Source organism: Microcebus murinus, chromosome 26 (assembly GCF_040939455.1).
Source record: "Microcebus murinus isolate Inina chromosome 26, M.murinus_Inina_mat1.0, whole genome shotgun sequence".
Taxonomy (NCBI): Eukaryota; Metazoa; Chordata; class Mammalia; order Primates; family Cheirogaleidae; genus Microcebus; species Microcebus murinus.
The window spans coordinates 10,243,966-10,266,568 of NC_134129.1; the positions used below are offsets into that span (position 1 = coordinate 10,243,966).

The window sequence follows — 22,603 nt, forward strand, 5'->3', positions numbered from 1 at the left end:
ATGCTTGTATGCTAAGGCCGGGGCTGGGATCTTTCTGTCCTTATCCAGTATTGCAGTTTTCTGTGGGGAGGGGTAGGTGCTCTCCCAAACGGCCACTCCTTGGACCCCCACCCATCCTGTAAAACTGAATTGGTAAATGCTGTAAAGGGTATGCCAACTGACCTCGCTTTCAGGAGTTGGCACTTGTCAGAAGGAACCAGTTGCAATGTTGTCTTTGGGTTCCATGACCAGCTCTAGTTCCTCAGGAGAAGCACTGGAATGCCCCAGGTGGTGGCTGGGGCTCTAGACCTTCCAGGTGATTCCTTGTCCTCTGCCACAGCAGAGGCGAGTAGGGGAGTGGGGCTGGGCGGGGCAGGGTTGGGTGATCTTGCTCTCAGGCTTTACAAAAGCTGGCAAGGTAGCTGTTTTGGCAGGGGTCAAAGGTCTGCTCCTCGCTTCTGGCTAGAGCCACCAGGGAGGGGCTGAAGTGGCTCCACCACACCAGAAAGTCTGCTTGTCGATCCAGGTACACCTGAATTGTGCTGGGTCCCCCAGTTTAATCTCCAATATGGCATTTGGTACTTGTGCGTATGAATCACATCGTTTTTGTTTGAGTTGGAAGACATTATGATGAGCTGTGTAATTGTTCTCCCTGTCACTGGTTGTTGTTTGTGTGAATAACATAATCTGACAGGTCTGGAGTGGGCATCGCTCCTCTTCCCCCTCTCCTCTTATCCATGGACTCCTCAAGCCAGCTGAGCTCCCCCAACTTTTATTTTAATAGTTGATTTCAGTCCCTAACTCCAACATATAATTTAACCCCAATAAATGATTATTTTTGATAGTCAATTCCCTAGGTGAATTCTGTCCTGCAGTTCAATCAATACTTTCATATCTATAAATCTTTTCTGATTGGTTTATGTTTTACAAGTAGTAAAAAAAAGAGAACTGAAACCTCCCCGTTTCATTCACATATAACAGTCTTCTTGTTCAATGTTAGGTTTAGAAAATGTTAGCTTATTCATGCTTGTAAAACTGGGGACTTGTGTCATTGTGTTTCAAATTTTTAACTCTGGAACATGATCAGCTAAGTCAGTAGTCCTGTTCATCCACTACAAGTACTTTGCCCTGTGCTTGAAACCTTTTAGTTAGACAAAAAGCTGTCATAAGAATCTGGAATATCTGGCAAGTAATATTCATCTCAGGGAAAAATTCAATGGAGGTTATAAAAGGTTGCAGAATATCTCACCCCCAAATATGCTGCATATTATTTTGAACTGAAGGCCACTGAAGAGCAGCAGATTCAAGACAAAGTGAAATTGCGGATAGTTCCAAATCCTACAGATACTATAATTTTTCACATCTATGATATAGTTTATAAATTAGGCATAGTATGAGATTAAAATAATTAAAAATAGAACAATAACAATATACTATAATAAAAGTTATGTGAATGCAATCTCTAAGTATCTTATTGTACTATACTGTAGTTTCTTGGTAAACCCAGGGGGATTAGTTTTAGGTCCTTTTGCCTATTTCCCAAGGATGCTCCAGTCACTGTTGTAGTATTTGCATATAACCTACGAATGTCATCTCTAGATTACTTATAGTACCTAATACAATGTGAATCCAATCCAAAACAAATATTTGTTATACTACATTGTTTTTATTTGTATTTAAAAAATTTTTAATCTTAGTGATTTTTTTCCTTGAATATTTTTATTCTGCATTTTAAGAGTTTGGTTGATCACAGGTACCTGAAACTATGAAAAACAAAACTGCAGACAAGAGGGGAGTACTGTAACCCTTATGTTCCATCAGTTTTCCCCACACATTTACTTTCCCTCAGTTTGCTGCCCATAAAAGCTCAAAGTACTTTTCCTTTGTTTTGTCACTTCTCTACATTTATCATTGTTTAGATGCTATATAATCCTAAATTCCAACCACCTCTTCGAGTTTCTCCTCAGAGCTCCCCGGTGAAGCACTCCTTACTAAATTTCTGTTTTTCCCATGTTGTGTCTTTTGTCAGCATAATTTGCAGGGCCCCAGCCAATGTACTTAAAATAGGTAGAGGTTCAAAAGGTTTTTCTCTCTGCCTACAGTGACGTGAAAATAATTTTAAAGCAATTAAATTCTCAAGAATTGTTTAATATCCACAGTACCTGAAACACATAGTAGTTACTATTACAGGTCATACTTACATAAAATTTCAGAATTATTAATAAATTTTCCTGTTCTGATAAGTGCTTTTTTTCTTTTACTAATAATGTAATGATTTAATAGAAAGAGGAGTAAATAGTCATTGGTGTTTTGAGAAGTTATAATCTCAGCTTTATGAAGATAATAAAGCAACTTGAGGCCAAATGAGACTATATTACTAAGAAAAAGGAAATTCCAGCATAAGATCTATTCTTATTTATTATTCACAGGTACCAATATTTAATTTAGTATATTTTTTTCCCTATGGGATAATATCACATAATATTTTTGGAGAAAAAATATTATGTGACCACCTTCCATGTGGACCAGGGCTTTTAAAATCTCTGGTGCCAGTTCAGATAATTGCCAGGTTCAAGTCTTCTTTCCAGCGCAGTATTGTCTACCTGGGCTACTGTGTGCAAACTGTCCTCTTTCTTCCTTCCCTATTCTACCCTGTACCCTTTTACCTACTGAAGAACAGTTCAATATACTCTACTTTTATGCTATTTTAAGGACTGCGATAATGAACACCCTTGCGTGTGTCTCTTTGCACACAAGTACAAGAGTTTTTCTAGGAATGAAACCTAGAATTGGACTTCCAATAGATGGGTTTAAGTAGGTGACGAAACTCAGAGCATACTACCCAAAAATACAGCACTTTGGTATATTGAATATTTTTAGCTGAAGAAATTGAGAATGGGCAATTGTGGAAAAGTATGTCTGACCTTCCCTTAAAGCAGGTCATAAGACCCTTAAAAGTGAGAACTATCCTCCTTATGCCCAGAGAAAAAAAATATCCTTATCTTCAAAGATGAAAGAATGGCTTAAAGATGTTTCCCTCAGTTTACTACTTTTAATCCATATTCTTTTGTCCTATCACATTTTTCCATGACTTTTCACTCTTTATCAAGCCCAGTAAAAAATCCTCAGACTGAACGATTTACTTGGTCTTCATTTCCTTATGAAGGCTCCCACGTCACTTAAAACTTACATTAAATACATTTGTATGTTTTTCTATTGTTAATATCTCTTTGGTTACAAAGTCTTGGCCAAGAACCCAGAGCAGGAGAAAACGTATTCTTTTCCTCTCCAACAGTTTGTGGTGACGAGGATGGGATAGCTTTGGTTGTGACACTCTGCTAACTCTGGAGGCTGTTGTTGAGAGACCCTGGAACCTGATTCAGCCAGCAGAAGATAAGGATTCTTACTGACTCAGTTTCCCAGATCTCTGCCTATAGTGTCCAGTTGAGAGAGAAAAGTAAGAATTGTTTCTCGTCCATTCCTTTCCAAATTCAGATTAGCAGAAGGAAAAAAAAAATATTTGTAACAATTATTTCTTTGAATTGTGACACTCACAAATTTCGTTCTGATTACTCATTGGTTATTGATTCTTTCCCTCCCAGGGACAACCACTGCTTTCCTGTTTGTCTTATTTTGTGTCCTGGGAGCATGGCTTGGCTTTCCACATGTGGGGAGCACACATCATGTCAAGCCTGCATCTGCAGGTGGCCGTTAGGTGGGAGAACCCTGAGATATGCAGAAGGCCAGACAAAAATGTGGGTTGCACCCTATTTGCAGCTGGTATCTTACAGACCATTGGCAGCTCTCAGGAAGTTTTGTCTTACTTTTGGCTCCTTTGGAATAGCTCTGGATCAAGAAGAGGGATGCTTTTAACCCTAATAATATTTGTACCCCCATAATATGATAAAATAAAAGGGAAAATAAATAAATAAATAAATAAATAAGAAGAGGGATGCTTCTTTTATAACCTAACTTGGGTTGCCTCTGTGTCCACAGTTAGGCTGTGAACCAATAAAAGTGTGTATTGATTTTGGTTTTGAGTTATGTGGTATAGCAAACCTTTGGTTTAAAAAAAGGGTTGGGGGGAGAGAGTTCAATTCCACCAGAAAAATTTATTGTTTGCCCCAGCTGAAACCTGATGACAATATTTAAAAGGATTTTGTTTTACAAAAGTCTTTATGGTCTGAAGTCCACCAAATTGGAGACTGATATTCAGAGCCTGATAGAAACAATTTTTAAGGCCTTTTCTCCTGAGCTAAAATGAAACTATATACTTAGAGAGAAATAAAACATCAGGAAGCCTTTCTCTAATAATTTATTAAAGCATTCCAAAGGCATACAACTCTAAATCTAGAACATAGGTATCTCTTGATTTCCGTCTTAGTTGGAAATCTTTTCTCTGATATAAAGTAGCAAGTTTAGGATAATACAATCTGATAGGTAGGCCAGCCCCTTGATGTTATTATTCAAGCTGAGACCCAATTCTTTGAAAAATTACAAACAACTGCCCTTGTCTTACAAACTGAGTCTATGAAAACAGAAATGTGGCTCTAGGAGCAATTCAAAACCTGCCCATCCTTCCTACCAATCCACAAATCTATTTTGTTCATATCAAGGTGCTTGCTGCACTTAGAAAAAAAAATTATCCTAGACCTCTGACAATAAGCAAATACTGATCCAAAAAAAATGCCTTTTTGAGCCAATTTACATCATTTCTCTATGTCTTTCAGATGTAAATATTCTATTCAGTCTTCTCTAGGATCTAAGAGTCATTTCTTTGAAGTACAAACTTCCTGGGAGATGACTCTTGCTTCTGAACTCAAGAAAAAAAAAAAAAGTTGACACTTTTCCTGAAAACAAAACTGCCCCTGAGTGTCTATCAGCCAAAATTTAGTCCATAGCTTTCATAAAATTACTATGGAGGACAAATGAAAATCTTAAAAGCGTCCTCCACAAATACTGGTAAACAGGTAACCTTAACTTGTCCCCTTTGCCAGAAATACAGTTTGGATAAAAATACAAAGTGGAGATAAACCAGTGAGTTTTTAATACCATGCTTTACTGACTCATGACTAGAATTTTAGAATAAACTATAAGATCTTGAGCTAGGTATGGCTGTCCATGCCTATAGTTCCAGCTACATGGAAAACTGAGAAGGGAGGATCCTTTGAGCCCAGAACTTTGAATACAGCCTGGACAACATAGGTAGACTCTGTCTCTGAAAAAACAGCAAAAGAAAACAAAACAAACAAAACCCGCTGCAATATCTCTGCTTGCATCTGTCTTTATATTTATGTATGTTTAGGTATACATATATACATGTTTGTATACATGTAATGTATACATAATATTTTTCTATTTCTGAATGGTATTGCCAAATTAATTGGTAACATCCTTTAAAGGTCCATGAACACATATAAAGTAAATATTTCTAAAATTCCTGGAAATATAGAAACTAGCCTAAATCTTTTTCAAGTTCACATGAATTGGGCAGATTATTAGTAAACAATATTAATTTAATATGGTTGGTTTAATAAAAATAGCTACATTTTTCTGAGCCAGCATTATGTATATAACATGAGCATACAGTTTTATTCTACTGTATTTCATAGTCAAAGAAGGTTAAAAAGAGTAAAAAAGGCAAATAACTTGAGATGACAGCTATCTCTGTTTGGTATTATGATATGTTTGAAAAGATTCCAAAATCTTTTCCGTAACTTGCAACCTTAGAGTTATGCTAAATTAAATAATAGATGTAATTTCCAAGTAAGATAAAATACAGAAACATCCATTACTGAAAATAAGCCGTTGATGTATCTTTGGCATCTTGTTTTCATACTGTATAGAGAAACTAAATATATTTGGGAATGTTAATATGCATGAGAAATTACACTATGAGGAAACAGCATATACCTATAAAAAACTTGAGACAGTACATTCATAAATGTGCAGTCAGCTACAGAATAATGGCATGTGACAGGTAATTCACAATTGTCTACTATAATTCCTAGTTTTTGTGGTTTTTTTTTTTTTTGGTAAAAGAGGTTACTAGTGGTTAAAATTATACTGAATATATGTAAATAAAACTACTAGGAATAATAAGAGTAAAGAAAAAAACTCCGTATATAAAGTATGTAAGAGAAGACATCTTTGAAAAAGGACAGTATGAGGTATGAAGGATGTATTTTTGTTAAGAGGAAAAATAAAAAGTAAGAGTAATTTTGTCCTAAAGCAGAATGGTTGTTTTGGAATGAGAAGGAGTAAAAGAGCAGGACCCAAACTGAATGGATATAACATTTTTTAGACAGTTTGTGTAAGAGGAATTTTACATGCTAAGATTGAATGGATTTATTTATAAGTTTAAAAAAAATGAGCCTTAACATTAAAAGTATACTGATGCAAAACTAGAATGACAAAATTTTCTTGGATTATTGGTCTTCTCTTATTAAAAAGTTGTAAAAAGGTTTCTCTTTATCTTTTAAATAATCTGTCCAGGAAACAAAGATTTTGTATCTCATCAAAATAGTTGCCTGTGTTCCGGTTGTATTTATCAGGTCTTTGATTACTGATGAAAACTAAGTCTTTTCAATATTATTATGGAAGAGTGAAGATTTTTTTATACAATTATGTAACTCAATGTTTTGCCTTTGAAATATTTTATTGTCCCTTTAGTTAAATAAGTATTGTTTCACAGTAATCAGTAATACTACTTAAGCAAGTGTTCAAAACTTCTGACATTTTTGATAAACTCCCCTGAATTATATTTTAAATAAAGTCTTTCTGACCTCAAAGTAACTTTGAGATTTCCCAGGGGCTCCTGGACAATCTCAAAGCATTTGTTCTCTTACTTTGAACAAAGAGATATGTTAAATTATTAGATTAATTGGATATATGAAATTACATAGGAAGCACTGTCAAATAAAAAGCAATGTTAATGTTTTTAAGTTGTATTTGTATGGGTATAAGTTATTAATATAAATGTTTCAGAAATTACATAAATTCTTGGAAATTTGTCAATGTCCTTACTCTCTGTCTGTATAATCAAGCATAATTTTAGTTATCTTAAAATATATGCCACATTATAATGAACTTTCATCAGATCTTTACCCATAGCCACTATGAATCTTTTGCCATTCATAGACAATTATTGTTTTATTCTGATTCTTTTCTGAAGATGTTTACAATCAGCTGTAGGCCAAAATTGCTTCATCTTTAAAGAAATCATGAAAAAGACTTTGATAGGTACTCTGGGGTATAAGGATTCTGATAACTTTAAAATCATACCATTGGACTAGGTAAAACTTTCCAGGATGCTAGTAAAAAAAACTGATGAATTCATAAAACTGTTAACCCATAATCAAGCAGAACAAGAATTAATTGCATGGGATGAAATGAACCGGTAAAGATTATAATAATTTTCTTATGACTTTTTGTTTGAGACATTGCTGGCTCTTTAACATTTTGTTTTCCAAATTAAAAGAAACTTTCTCTTTTTCTCTTAAGCTATCTATAGTTTACAGCAATCTGGTAGATTATATACACCACTGCAAATAAAAGTAGTATACTGAATGTTTATAGCAACACAATTCATAATTGCAAGGCTGTGGAAACAGCCCAAGTGCCCATCAATTCAAGAATGGATTAATAAAATGTGGTATATGTATACCATGGAGTACTATTCAGCTCTAAGAAACAATGGTGATATAGCACATCTTGTATTTTCCTGGTTAGAGCTGGAACCCATACTACTAAGTGAAGTATTCCAAGAATGGAAAAACAAGCACCACATATACTCACCAGCAAACTGGTATTAACTGAGCAGCACCTAAGTGGACACATAGGAACTACAGTAATAGGGTATTGGGCAGGTGGGAGGGGGAGGAGGGAGGGTATATACATACATAATGAGAGAGATGTGCACCATCTGGGGGATGGTCACACTGGAAACTCAGACTTGTGGGGGGAGGGGGGAAAAGGGCATTATTTGAGACCTTAAAATTTGTACCCCCATAATATGCTGAAATAAAAAAAAGTTAAAAAAATGTAGAATATCTTTTCCTTCTATCTGATCTTTCTGGCATTTGAAAAGTATTATTGAGTATTCCTGTTTTCATGACAATATAATTATTTACATATGTTCAGTAAGAATATGTTCTTGTAAGAGAAAATAATTAGAAACATTGGTTATGTTACCAAGCCTTTGACTGAAATGTAATATTTGAGAATGATGTGCACAGAATCAAATATGACTAGAAAATTTTAAGGAACTAAAGTTGATTTTTATATAGCTAATGCTTACAAAACCCCTTGGAAAAACTGGCCTTGTACCTGTCTTGTAGGGTTCTTAGTCTTATAGGTGAGTAAGGGTGGTCACTTCCTGGCAAGCCTAAGAAACTCCAAGTATATTGAGTACTTAGAAAAGAAAGGAATTCACCCAAATCTATAGGTATTGCAAGGCAGACCAATAGTAAGTTCCTTGGCTTATTTTTCTAGCTTCCAGAGGCTTTTAAAAGGCTAACCTGAGATTCCTTATCATAAATTACAGCAAAGCAAACTCAAGAGAGGGCCTATGTGGTCACTACCATTCTTGCTGTACTTACGTAAACAATCGGGACAATTTTAATGAGATTCGATTTATTTTGCAAGAAAATTATTCTTACTTTGGTTATCTTTGATAGAAATGGGGGTGAATGTACAGAATAAAATTATATTCTAAGGAAACCTACAGTGTACTCTATGGGTTATTAGAATCTATTCCCATTCATTGTATTTGAAATTTTGTTATTGACCTTTAAACTGAACTGGATCTCACTCAATTATTCTAGCTTCCTCCAATACCTGGTTATAACTTTTCAAATTAATATTTCCAATTTTTCTCTCACCCTCCTGACATGGTACCACTGAGAGCTAAAACTTGACTGCTCAGGTTGTTATTAGGAATACCTAAAGAAGCCCTGCAAGTTAAGCCTGGAAACTTCCATGCTCTGCTCTGAGAAATAACCATGACCGGGGCCATCACCAGAGGCATTCAAACTGTAAGACACAAAATACATGGATAGCTACCTCCATGCCCTCTCCAGCATCTAAGGATATTTAGAACCAAACATCTAGAAATCTTGACTGCCTGCCTTCTGGACTCAAAAACTGAGTTTATAGTTTGTACTAATCATTAATCTTCACTTTTGTTTCCATAAGTTCTCTTTATTAAATGCCTTATTGTTTATACCATATAGAGAAGTAAGGGGCAGCCTATCCCTCCCTTTATACTGTCTCCTGAAATGAGACACAATTGTTTAGCTGGAGTAACCTTATTCCCGGGAATGAGAGATTTGTTCAATGGTATATAAGACAAGCTACCAACCCAGTTAATGGACTGTGGAACTTCTTGGAAGGTTTCAAATGGGAGAATGATGGGGTTCAGTGTAGAAATTGAGAAATGGCTGGGGCAGGGAGATACCTCTCACCTTCCCCGGAAGTCATTCACAAGACTCTTACGTAAGAGGTCCTCTCCAAATACCCAGAGGAAAGGAGAATCCTTATCTCTGAAGATAAATGGACACTAAGGGAAATTTGAGTGAATACACCTTGCCAGATTTCCCTCATACTCCTTTGTCCTAACACATTTTTCTTTAACTTTGCATTCTTCATCAAGCCTATTATAGAAACACTTAGTTTTTGCCATTTGGGGGTTCTTTATTTCCATATGAATCAGGCTTCTATGTCATAAAAAACTTTAATCAAATAAATTAAAAGCAAAAATTTGTACTCTTTTCTCGTGTTAATCTGTTGTTGGTTACAGAGCCCTAGCTGAGAAGCTAGAAGAATAGAAAGAAAAGATTTTCTTTTTCTTCCTTTACATAGGTATTGCCAAGTTTCTCTCTGAGGTAGTTATAACATTTAACACTCTAACCAGCAATGCATAAGCATTTCTCATTTTTTCTTTAATTGTTAACCACTGGAGTTTAATTAAAACAATCTTAGGAAATAACATTTTAAAAATTGAAAAATGCATGTTATTTCACCATTCCTTTTTTGGAGAAAGGGAACTCATTCAATTCTTGTCCATTTATTTACAAAGAAAAAAATATGTTTATTTTCCCTTTATTTCTCTCTTCCTTTCTTTTCTTTCTTCATTCTACTTTTTTCACTGTTTTCACTATCATTTTGCCGATCTTGCTCACAGATAATAAGCATGAAAGTATTATTAAACAATACATGTGAATTAAGAAAATGGAAAAAATATATGCTAGATCTCAATCTAAAAATGATCCAGTTCTCGAGTCTCTAAAGTCCTTCCAAGTGTTCAGAATCTCCGTGAAGGTTACTAATCCTTCTAATCCTCGAATAATTAAATCTTTGTTTCTTCAAATATTTCCAAGAAGTTAACATATATACATACGCAACACATATCACAATCCATATATCACTATTACATTCTACCTTATGCTGTGTGCATTATAGATATTTTTTTCTACTGCAAATATTATATATCTCAGCTTTATGATTCAGAGTTGGGTCCCAATCTATAATGATAAACTATGTTTCTCTTGGCAGGAAACTTTATACCTCTGAGTCTTAGTTTCCTCCCCTGTATCTGTTTGTTTTTAAGAATTAAATATGTTTGTGAAACCTAGCACAATTGGCAGGGGATGGCGGTGCTGTACAATACTAGTGACTGTTTTCTTGTCCCTGCTCTACCTTCAAGACTGATGTGTTCTTGCTGTTTTGCATTTGCTTCTTCTAGCTTACCTGCTCTGACTTAAACTGTAGTATAAACACATTCCCTTCCTGCTTTTCTCCTTGCTTCTAAGTGGTGGCACCTGTGTTCTTATTCGCTGATGCAGGCAACATGACATAATAGAAAGTGAGGCAGACAAGGATTCTAAATGCAGCTCTGGACTATGTATGTGACATTTGAGTTATTGAAACTCTCCAATCCTCAATTTCTTCACCTGGAAATGAGTATGATGATTTCTTTGCATGATTATTGTTAGAGTTAAATTTGATCATCTTTTAAGAGGCTGACAAAGAAAACACCTAATAAATAGTAGGTGATACTATTATTTTTTACAATCTCCTTTTCTTTTTATTTTTTTTTAATATTTTTGAGACCTGGTCTCACTCTGTCACCCAGGCTAAAGTGCAGTGGTGCCTCAATAGCTCACTGTAACCTCAAACTCCTGGACTCAGGAGATGCTCCCATCTTGGCCTCCCAAAGTGCTGGGATTACAGGTATGAGCCACTATGCTCAATCCTCTCTTTTTCTTATTTTCAGGAGATTCTAAGCTCCAGGAGGGCAGGGTCAATGCCTGTCTTGTTCATCATTACAACCACAGAGGAGTACTTGACGTCAGCTATACTTAAAGACCTTTTTCCTGACTAAAAGAAAGCGGGGAAAAAACAAAAACAAAACAAATGAATCAATCAATTAATCACCTGGCTTCTGACTTAAACCCAATCTCGACTTCCTGCTTCTACTTCCCACAGCAGGTCTGATTTTGTGCATGAATTCCACTTTTTATCTTTGGCTTTTTCTTAATTCTTCCAGTTCCACTTTCAAACTTCCTCTCCACAAACCATCACCACTCATGTCCCTCAGTGGGTTTTCCTATAAAATATGAATCTAAATTTTTATTTAATATATTAATATGAATGCTAATAGCAAAGTTATCAGAGATTTTGAAGTCCGCTATGTTTTAAAAATAACAGTATATTTTACATTTTTAATAAATAGTGTTTCTAAATATAGGGCTTTTTTGTTTTCAAAGGCAAAAGTTTCTTCAAAGACATCTCAATAAAAAAAACTTATTAGAAAAACATTAATGTCATCAAATACCTAACTCATTACTTGCACTATTGTATATTTTTGGCTGAATTGTTTTTTCTGACATTATTGAAAAAAATTTACTCTTAAGCTGAAATATTTCAGTCACAAGGAACTTTATATAGAAAGCACTAGATAATCTTGATTTGCATCTTCACTGGAATATATAAATGTAAAAGTTTTGGCCATGAATTTATACTATTGAAGGGCATGAAGAAAAACAGGCAGATTTTTTTTTAAGCAAAGAAAAGGATGTGTTCTTCATTTGTTTTCAGGAAAATCTGACAACATGCCTCATCTCACAAAATTATATAGTATTGTGGATTTTATCTGTCATTTTTGTAGCTTGAATTATTTAGTCATTTATTCCCTGAGATTTTTGCTTTCTAGAGGTAGTTATTAAGGAGGAATTACTTTTATGCTTAAAACCTAATACTATTGTGTGTCAACCCTTGTCTAAGGTACTTCAACACTATTTAAAATTCTTAAAAACAGAGAATTGAAGCAAATGTCAGGCTATTATTTTAACAGCCATATAAGTAGATCAATTCTCACTTATCTGTGCTAATATGGGTAGAAAGAAGCAAAGGATTCTGAGTTGGAACTCCCCCAGATAATCATTATTTTTTGCCACTGTTACCAACCCTTATAACATATGCTAAGAAAGAACAGCAAAACTATTTCAGTTCCACCTGCCTGCCCTCTGGTGGACCCACTAATGAGCAGTGAAATGGCTAGAGAAAGGACAGCTGGCTGAGTGGGAAGCTTATTCACAAATAAGTCATCGTTTTATGACTGTGAATTACGTGTAGAAATGATTTAGATTACTTTTCTAGTAATTACACATTTATCAGGGATATAACTCTGTAGGAAAAAAAAAATGAATGTTACAGCATGTGTGAACCTTTTTTATCCCTTGCCTCTTGTCCCATCTATTAGGAAGGTCACCTAGATATTAGATTAATAGCAAACACTGAGTTCAGCTATAGAAAACTCGGTTCAGCTTTGCTTTGTACAGGACTGTGGTTTTTATATTCAGAACCCGAAAAGCAGAAGAATGTTCTGGAAAGTTTTCACCCTCGATTAAGAAGAAAGAAAAATACAGGAAAGGTAAAAAAAAAAAAAAAAATAAGAGAACATGCAGCTGATATTAAGTGGCCATGGAATAGCTCTTGCCGATTTTGCAAGTTTTGGCTTTGCTTCCTGAAAAATCAGCAGTGGCAATGTCCTTCAGACAGCAGCTGTCACTACAGGCAATGAAGAAGTGTTGGAAAGAAAAAAGGGGGGGCTCATCTGAAGATGGGGAAACAGCTGATGCATAAAAATACAGATAGGGCTGAAATTAGCAACAAGTTGCTGACTATTTTTTTTTTTTCTTTTTGTAAAGTTCACTCAGCTACTAAGATAGATGTAAATTAAACTTTGGAGATGATGCGGCATCTCAAGTGGAACTGTGAGAGAATCATACCCATAGGCTGAGGACACGTTTGATTTAAGATCCCACCACTTTCAGGCTCTATTTTCTGCCTAGGATGCACCATATTTAACTAAAGCTTTCAGGAAGCAGCTTCAGCTACCTATTAAAACACGTGACAGTTTCAAAATGTTCAGGATTCTCTGCCCAGCACTCACATTACTCAGCTGTCAAAGTAAAGGGCTCAGATATATGATATGAAAATTACATTTTAACGAGGTGTCATGTGTGTTTAAAGTTCTTATTCATCACTACATAGCCACAGCTTTTACTGGGAGACACAAATGCACTTAATTAGCATATTATAAGGACAGAAGTTTCACCAAATCTTCATTGTTGCACTGTTGCTTGTAGGCTTTTTGTTGTTGGTTTAGATTCTACTATCTTTAGCATATATAAGAAGGGTTACATTTACATAATCGGAAATGGCTTTCCAGAAAATGTGGGCTGCATTTGGGAAGCAGAAAAGTAGGTACAAGACAGTAGCTACATGTCTTTATCCTTATACTGTGAGTACTTATTGCTTGATGTGTTTTTCACTAAATCTCAAACAGTAGATTTTTAGATCTGTTAGACATACTAATTTTAGGAAATTTTTGGAATGGGCTTCTCTGCCTGTTATTATCAACTTGAGCCAACTTCCTCCACCTCCTCCTTCAGTAGGAAATACTGGAAAACATTTGTATAATTGACAAGGCAAATGTAGATTTTTCTATGGACAGTTTAGAAACTAGCTATAAGAGTCAAAGAAAATACCTCACGTCTCATTCCTCTTTGTTAACAAATAATTTTGTACAAGGTGGTTTGGGAGACAGAAGAATTAGGAGTGAAAGTCAGTCAAAACCAATCACTAATAATAGCTAAAGGCAAGTGATGAAATTATCTGAGTCTCTCACACCGGATATATCAAGATATAACACACAGTTTTAGAGATACAATGCCAATGTGAGAATCATTCAAGCAACCTGTGAAATAGCTAAGTATTATTTGGAGGTTTCAAATGTACATCTTATAAAAGTTAATCAATTGATGGCAATAATAAACATACGATTCCTATTGGATTTTATACGATGGTAAATAGCTCAGTAAAAAGTATATTAGAGGCTGGGCGTGGTGTCTCACGCCTGTAGTCCTAGCACTCTGGGAGGCTGAGGTGGGAGGATCGCTCAAGGTCAGGAGTTTGAGACCAGCCTGAGCAAGACCCTGTCTCTACTAAAAATAGAAAGAAATTAATTGGCCAACTAAAAATATATAGAAAAAATTAGCCAGGCATGGTGGCACATGCCTGTAGTCCCAGCTACTCGGGAGGCTGAGGCAGCAGGATCGCTTGAGCCCAGAAGTTTGAGGTTGCTGTGAGCTAGGCTGACGCCACAGCACTCTAACCTGGACAACAGAATGAGACTCTGTCTCCAAAAACAAACAAATAAAAGTATATTTAGGCCGGGCGCTGTGGCTCACGCCTGTAATCCTAGCTCTTGGGAGGCCGAGGCGGGCGGATTGCTCAAGGTCAGGAGTTCAAAACCAGCCTGAGCAAGAGCAAGACCCCGTCTCTACTATAAATAGAAAGAAATTAATTGGCCAACTGATATATATATATAAAATTAGCCGGGCATAGTGGCGCATGCCTGTAGTCCCAGCTACTCGGGAGGCTGAGGCAGAAGGATCACTCTAGCCCAGGAGTTTGAGGTTGCTGTGAGCTAGGCTGACGCCACGGCACTCACTCTAGCCTGGACAACAAAGCGAGACTCTGTCTCAAAAAAAAAAAAAAAAAAAAAAAAAAAGTATATTTGAAGACAATTCTATATTTGTTAGCTCTAGATCTGGTGCTCTGACCAGAAAAAATGCAGGAAGCACTTTGATATGTCCTTTATACTCAAGGACTAATGCTTACAAACATTTTTGATACAGGTGTCCAAAGCTGAGTCATTTGTTCTTTAGATAAAAATTTTTTATTCTATTTTTTTTTTTTGAGACAGAGTCTGTCTGTGTTGTCTGGGCTAGAGTGTTGTGGCTCAAGCCTACCTCACAGCAACCTCAAACTCCTGGGCTCAAGTGATCCTCCTGCCTCAGCCTCCCAAATAGCTGGGACTATAGGCAAGCACCATCACACCTAATTTTTTCTATTTTTAATAGAAATGGGCGTCTTGCTCTTGCTCAGGGTTGGTCTTATACTTCTGACCCCAAGTGATCCTCCCGCTTCAGCTTCCCAGACTACAATAATATCAACAAGATTATTTTAATGTGAATCAAAGTCTAATTCCCCCCAAAAGCTTTTATAAATTGTAGATTCTTTGCATTTGCATAGTCCGTAAGGTGTGAAATATATATACTTCACATATAATTAATTATAATTATTAAAATTTGTTTCTAAGAAACTATTTGCAAGTATTAATTGTTTCTTGGTGCAAGACAGCAGTATCAAAATAAATTCTGAATTATTTTTCCACTAATTTCATGCTGAAAAGCCACAAAAATGCTGGCAATTTTACATTTAATATCATTCAGAATAAATGAGGACAGGATAGGGTTCTGAAAATAATGCTTTTAGAGAAACATAGGAACCGAATTTTAATCTTTTAAACTTTGCCCAGAGGAACAGGCTCATTAATGAACTTTCCAAGGAGAAACTTTACATAAAGTCTGTAATGAACATTTTAAATACAAGGAGGTTTTTTTTTTTTTTTTTTTTTTTTTAGTTGCTGGGGCCAAAGTACAGTGGCTTCATATCATAACTCACTGCAGCCTCGATCTCCTGAATTAAAATGATCCTCCTGCCTCAGCCTCCTGAGTAGCTGGGACTATAGGCACGAGCCAATGCACCCAGCCTTAAGTATGAGTTTTAAAAAAACAATTGAAATTAATTTCTTTATAAAGATATTGTTGAAAACAATATTTCACAGGTTGTACCAGCTCCCAAGATGTTTTCCTTTGGGGGAAAAAAAGCAAACTTACATGTCATGTAATTGCAGCCCAACAAAAGACAGAAACTTCATAAAATGTGACAATTAACAGTTTGGGGATGGATGTTAGGAAAAATAAGGAACTGGAATTAAATAACTTCTGAAACCACTTTTAGAATACTACTGAGGAGCTAAGCTTTTCTTCATATTCTTCCTCAGGGTTTACTATTCCAGACTTTCAAAATGACCCTTGTAAAAGCAAAACAACAAAACATTTCATGGTTGAAGAACAGATACAATTTGTAGGGTACAAATCCATGGTAATTAACTGGTAGTAGAAAATCTGAATTATGTTTATATCTAGAGAGTGCCTGGCACTAATACCTGGGGAAGTTTTGAATGCTATTTGAGCTATAATGCTTTAGGTGTTTCATTTAGAAAATGTGGACAATAATGGTCCTTGTAGAGTTGGTGCATATTTACTTTATTTTGCCTATTTCATATTAGCTCATTAAAAGCTAACAATAATCTTCCAAGGTAGGTGGTTTGTCCATTTTATAGTTGATGAAATGAAGGCTGAGCAAACTGCCCACATTCAAACAAGAGAGAGGTAGAATTCAAACCCAGGTCCTCAGACTCCCAAATTCTCATGGTCATAACAGTCTGCTACCTGCGTGTATGCATCACCAGAGGATTTTTATATATCCAAGAGAAGGATATTTGCTTTTTACCTTCCAATACCAGATCTGTGATGTGCAGATGAGTTATATACAGCAGAAGTGAAACACAGACATCCCTTTATATAGAACCTTCAAAAGTATGAATTTCCATTGATTAGAATATATTTATAGTTAAAATCAGAGCAAAAAGACAGCCTGTTACCAACAGATGGCAACAGCAAATACACTTCAAGTCTACTGATTTAGGATTAGTTTGTGAACCTAAGAATATTTCTAATCAGTTGAGGGTTTTTGTACATAGACACATAAGAAGAACCATAATAAAATGGCAACAAGAATTCACCAAAAACAATTTCTTTGAAAAATGTCAATGAGATTTACTGAAGAAAAACACCCAGTTGAAAATGTGTGGAGTAAGATGAATAGCCTCTATTAAGTCTAATTGAAATTCTCCTATTCACACATACCATACATAAAATTTACTTCTATACTTATTCTTTACACCTCTAAACTGCAATTAGGCCGTACTAAAGTACCAGTTTTTTAATTCAAGCATTCATGCATGAAAACTGTTACATTTTTGTGACTATATTGACAAATTTAATGCAGGTGAAATCTTTCACTATTTGTAAAACAGATTAAGTCTTGTTAAATGCTCAGAAAGAATGAAAACTGAATCCCCGGGCTTAAATTAGGAATTGGTTATAAAAGCTGAAATTTATCACTTCTCAATGGCCCTTATTAACTCCCATAAACAAACAAACAAAATTAAATTAAATGAGTATATGTTTCCATATGTCCACAATTACAATGATTTTCTCTTTATCTCTCTCCATCTATATATTAATATATACATATTCATAAGTTGATGTGTTAAGTTTTTTTGGCAAGTCCTAAAATATACAGAATTATGGTACCATTTTACTTTTTAAACATAATTTATAAAAACTGAGTTAAGAATTTGCTTTAGTTTATCAAGTCAAAACCTAGAATGCTAATTAACTCTAACCAATTTTTTTAAATAAAAATAATTTATGATCTTTTAAATAAATAAAATTAGAAATGTCATTGCCCCTTATTCACTGATTAACAAGAAAACATGAGTTATTATTTATTATTGCTTTTGAGGCAATTAGAAATTATTTCCTCTTCTAATTAAAGTCAAAGAAGGCTAAGGAACCATCCATAAACAAGAGTTTACACTAACTAAATATAAATTTTAGCTTAAGAATTCCACAGCTCTGAAAGAATTGCCTTCCTAGAATACTTCAGATGATTTATTCTTATTTTAAATTGCAGAGTGCATTGGGTTTAAAAAAACACAAAACAAAACAAAAAAAATCTTACCTGTACAGCAGGAGGCCAGATAATGCAGTTGGTCTAGATTTTTTTATGGACTTAGTAAGGAGAAATTGCTATTGTTGCTATTGCATATTTAGGCTTTTCCTTCCATAAAAGCCAATTCAGCATAATATCTGCATTACTGATGGTAGAAAGGAGTGCTGTCACTCTGACTGAAGCCTCTCAGGGATTAGAGAAAATGTCACTAATTTGTCATTCTATCTGAATAAGAATTAGAAAGCCATTCATTCATTCAACGAGAGTTGTTAAGTATTACTTATATATATGTAATGTATTGCACTGGAGTCAGAGAAGACAGAAATAATGGTCAGATGAAAATATAATAAAAGGATGGGTAAGGCAAGGCCATTTGCCATAAAAAACTTAGACTCTAGTTCTGTAGGAAGACATGCATATATATGTGTATATATACATATATATATTATATAGTCCATATAATGAACTATATTAGAGAGCAGAATGGCAGGGTAGTAAAAGTATGATGGAAAATAATGTGGAAAGTGAAATATTAACAAGTAAACTCTATGATAAAAACACTTTAATTTTTGAATTGCTATATTACTATCAAAATCCAGATACCTAAATCTTAGTTTTCCATTATACTTTATCTTGGAGAACACTATTATGGCTAGTTACAAAATTTAACTTTTAAAGTAAGATAAATGTGCTCAGTTGTATAAATAAAAATTTAAGAAAAACCAAAGCTATTTATGACTGTCTTTAAATAACATTAAAAGGAAACAGTATGTTCTAGAGGGGAAAAGAATGCTTTTAGAGAATTGAAATTAAATATCTCAAGCTTACTCAAAACTGTGTTTTGCACTGTCATTTCTTATAAAATTGAGATCTATTTTTTCTGTACTTATCAGTTACGAACATTTTTTCCCTATATATGAGTTACGTTCACGCAGGTGTGGGTACACTCAAACTGACTGTATTCCCAGTGGGAAGGTCATATGTGATGTTCTTTGTGAGACCAGAGAGCACCAGTACATTGGTGCTGGACTCCTGAAGCATAGTATCAAGTTAACCCTTTGACATGACCCAAGTAGACAGTACTTCTGCAGGCATTTCCTGATTAATTAGATAGGATGGCATCCTTATTTTAGCAAAGGTTTTATGCACTTCAATATACAGAGAACTAACCATCTGGTAATGACAAATGCCCTTCAAACACAAAGGGCTAAAGGTTGGAGATGATCTGAGCAAAGGAGAGTTGCTCGCAGTTAGACTTTTGTACAGATGAAAGTGATTAACAGCACCCCTTTTCAGATGCAAAGATAATGAACAATTTTCAGGTACACAGCCAAGAAGAAAGAACCACAAAGGAAGCCAAATCAAAATGTACAATAAACTTATTGAGAACAAGCTAAATATTTCCACATAGAGAATGATCGAAAGTTCAACTTACCTGATCTACTATCCAGAGGTCCAAAGTCCAAAGAATATTTCACGACGTGATAGTTATTCCACACATAAAGTAGGTTGTCCCTGGGGTTGTAATCCACAGCCGCAATGTACTGGTATGAATTTGGGAAGGGTACATCCACCAAACTATCCTTGCTTTGGTCTGTATTGTAAATGTAGTCAATCTTATTCCCAGTGGCCTCATTGTCATCATCCTCATATACAGATTTGACCACGTACAGAATCCCACAAATCATAAATGCATTGGAAGCAGACCTTTTATCATACGCGGTGTCCCACGTCCCTTCGATGCGTAGAGTGTAAGGGTTCAACTGACTAATGACGATTTTGCCATTGTTCTGCTCTGTTGCATAGATTACCCACAGCCCATTCTCATCCACTGCCAGGTCTATGTCAGATTTGCCTCCCCATCGGTAAGGGGAGGTGTCGTGGTAATTGGCGTTTGCTATGATGGCCTCCCCACTCTTTATCCGAGTCCGCAAATCAAACTTCACTATGTTCCTGGTGCGTTCTTTGTTGAAGAACAAAGCTCCATCGTACACCACAAACCCTGTGCCATCCACCCTGTGCGGGAGCTTGTAGGTTGTGGTCGGCCTCCCAGCAATGAAGTCATCCTTGGACGAATACTCGGTCAGAGTGTCCGTTCTGTAGGGCGTCCAGGGCATATAGTAAATCTTGTCCGAAGCCTGGAGAGGATCTTTGCACCATGCCCCAGATTGGTGGTCCGACTCAAACAAATGTTCACTCTGGTATACTCCTTTTAGTAGTCCAGGACAAAGGAAAACTGTTGGAAGGGAAAGAGTTAAAATAATAACTATATTAATATCTTTGTCATATATTCTTGTTTTTCACCAAATGGAATGCAACTCTAATAAGAGATACCCACCACCACTTATTCTGCTGTATTCTTTTGAGAACACAAAGTATTAATTAATTAATTCTGGCTTTTATTCAAAAACATTTTGACTTCATTTACCAAAATAATTTAGCCTTTTTTTTAATGAGCAGCTATACTTTCCTGTGATTTTTTACCTTTGGAAACATGTGTTATAATATTTCTCGATATATGTGTCAGATGTAACATATATCTATGTATTCCATGGACAGGTAACAAATACAAAAGTTCATATACAATATTTTTATGAGTTCACTAAAGAACACATTTTTTGGAAAATAAAAATATACTGTTTCCACTCTGATGAAATTAGCTATTCAATAGTTATCATTAACAAATAGATATTTCATCATAAATTTTTTTTTAAATAAAGGAAACTAAAAGCCCTGTATTATAGGCCACTGAATTTTCTAGCAAAAAAAGCTCTCAAAGCTGCTACAACACACACAGAGCATGCAACCCACACAATTAAAAATGAGTGATGGATGGATACTGGAAGGAAAAAGAGAGAGGAAGAAAAAGAAAGGAAAGAAGGAATAAGGAAAGAAGAAAAGGTGAAAGGTTACAGAAAAGAACCAAAGGTCTAGATTTTAATCAGTTAAAATGTCCTGTTAAATACAGTAGTGTTGGAACTTAAAAACATGTACCTTTTACTGTTACATGAGAAGAGCATTAAAAAACAAGATTACTTGCTATAATATTTTGCTGCTCATACTTCAGAATGAAAATGGGCAGGAATCATTTGATTCACTTTAATTTTAGTATGATTCAGTAGCATATTGGGTGAGTGGTGGAAAGACAGATTGGCTGATTCCTTTGTAATGAAGGGGCTATAAAGCAATGTTTCCCAAAGGATGGTCCTTGAAGCACCTGTTTCAACTTAGGTGATACCCAGAAAGAAAAAAAGGGATCCTTAGTCACACGTGTTTAAGAAATATCATATTAAATGTAACTGTGGCAGAGATTCTAATAGCTTAGGTACATTAGTGAATCTCCAAGGTGGAAGTGGGGAGGCTGAGCAAACTTCATAAACTAATTTAATCATGGAACCCTTTTTATAGAGCCTCTTTTGGAGTACAGTGTTCTGCTGAACCAGCTATGGGAAACACTGCTCTCATATATTTGCAAAGCAAACACACTGAAAAATAATCATGCAATCCACTGTTATGTTTGAAATGATTGTAAGTGTACTGGGTAGAGAAATTAAGAAATCACAAATAATTTGGATGTCGACTCATTTTTTTTTAATGATTAAAGGATTACTCTTTCAGAATTAGTGATCAGCTTTTTAACTATAAGCGTAGATCCAATAGAAAGAGGAAACTCAGCCAGGTATTGAAGATTATTGAAAAGAAAAGTACATTATTAAAATACCAAAAGTATTAAAGAAATGAAAAGTTTGGGGGAAAAGCTGACTACCAAAATCTTCCACAGCAAAGATAAATGGCCAAAATCATTTTATCATCAATAAAAATATTGGTGATTAAGAATTTCTCAAGATTTTTATTAAATAATATGATCGCCATAATTATAAAGGATACATACCCATTGCTGTTAAAATGTTATAGCTTTTATGTTAAAGTTGATAATCAGCCCTTGATTACTAAAGGAATTTACTTTAGGGTACTTAAGAAAACTGTCTCCCCTTTCCCTTCAATAGTTAAAAATTAATGCAATAGGGGAAACCACATCAGAGCTATAGAAAATTATCTAGTATGGAAATAAAAACAAATCGAAAGCAATCACTATCCATCACCATCTACTGGATTTCTAACTACTGAAAAATAAAGAGAAATAAAACGCACTATTGAAAATTTTACACTATTAGACTATTCTAAAGATGAAAGGATCAAATCGGCACTGGTCAGTAATACAGATTAAAGTGAAGTTGAGCAGCAGAAGTAGTAAATAAATTTTCATAAAATAGATAAGAATTAATAACAAAATTATTGTAGCTAAATGTTAAACTGTTAAATAACTTAGCCTATAAATAGTATATAATTTATGAAAGGTATTTAATTACCTTTTTGTTCCACTTCTATTGGAGAGAGAGAAGTAAAG

The 22,603-nt window shown here is 35.0% G+C and overlaps 1 protein-coding gene across 15 annotated transcripts in view; it reads right to left on the bottom strand.

Moving 5' to 3' along the window:
- Positions 1-22,603, bottom strand: part of ADGRL3 (adhesion G protein-coupled receptor L3) — a 780,724-nt gene that overhangs the window by 274,987 nt on the left and 483,134 nt on the right. For all 15 annotated transcript variants that reach the window (XM_075997934.1, XM_075997936.1, XM_075997926.1 and 12 more), the window contains one exon: positions 19,631-20,431. In XM_075997934.1, coding sequence (XP_075854049.1) covers positions 19,631-20,431 — 801 coding nt within the window. The remainder of the gene's footprint in view (positions 1-19,630; positions 20,432-22,603) is intronic.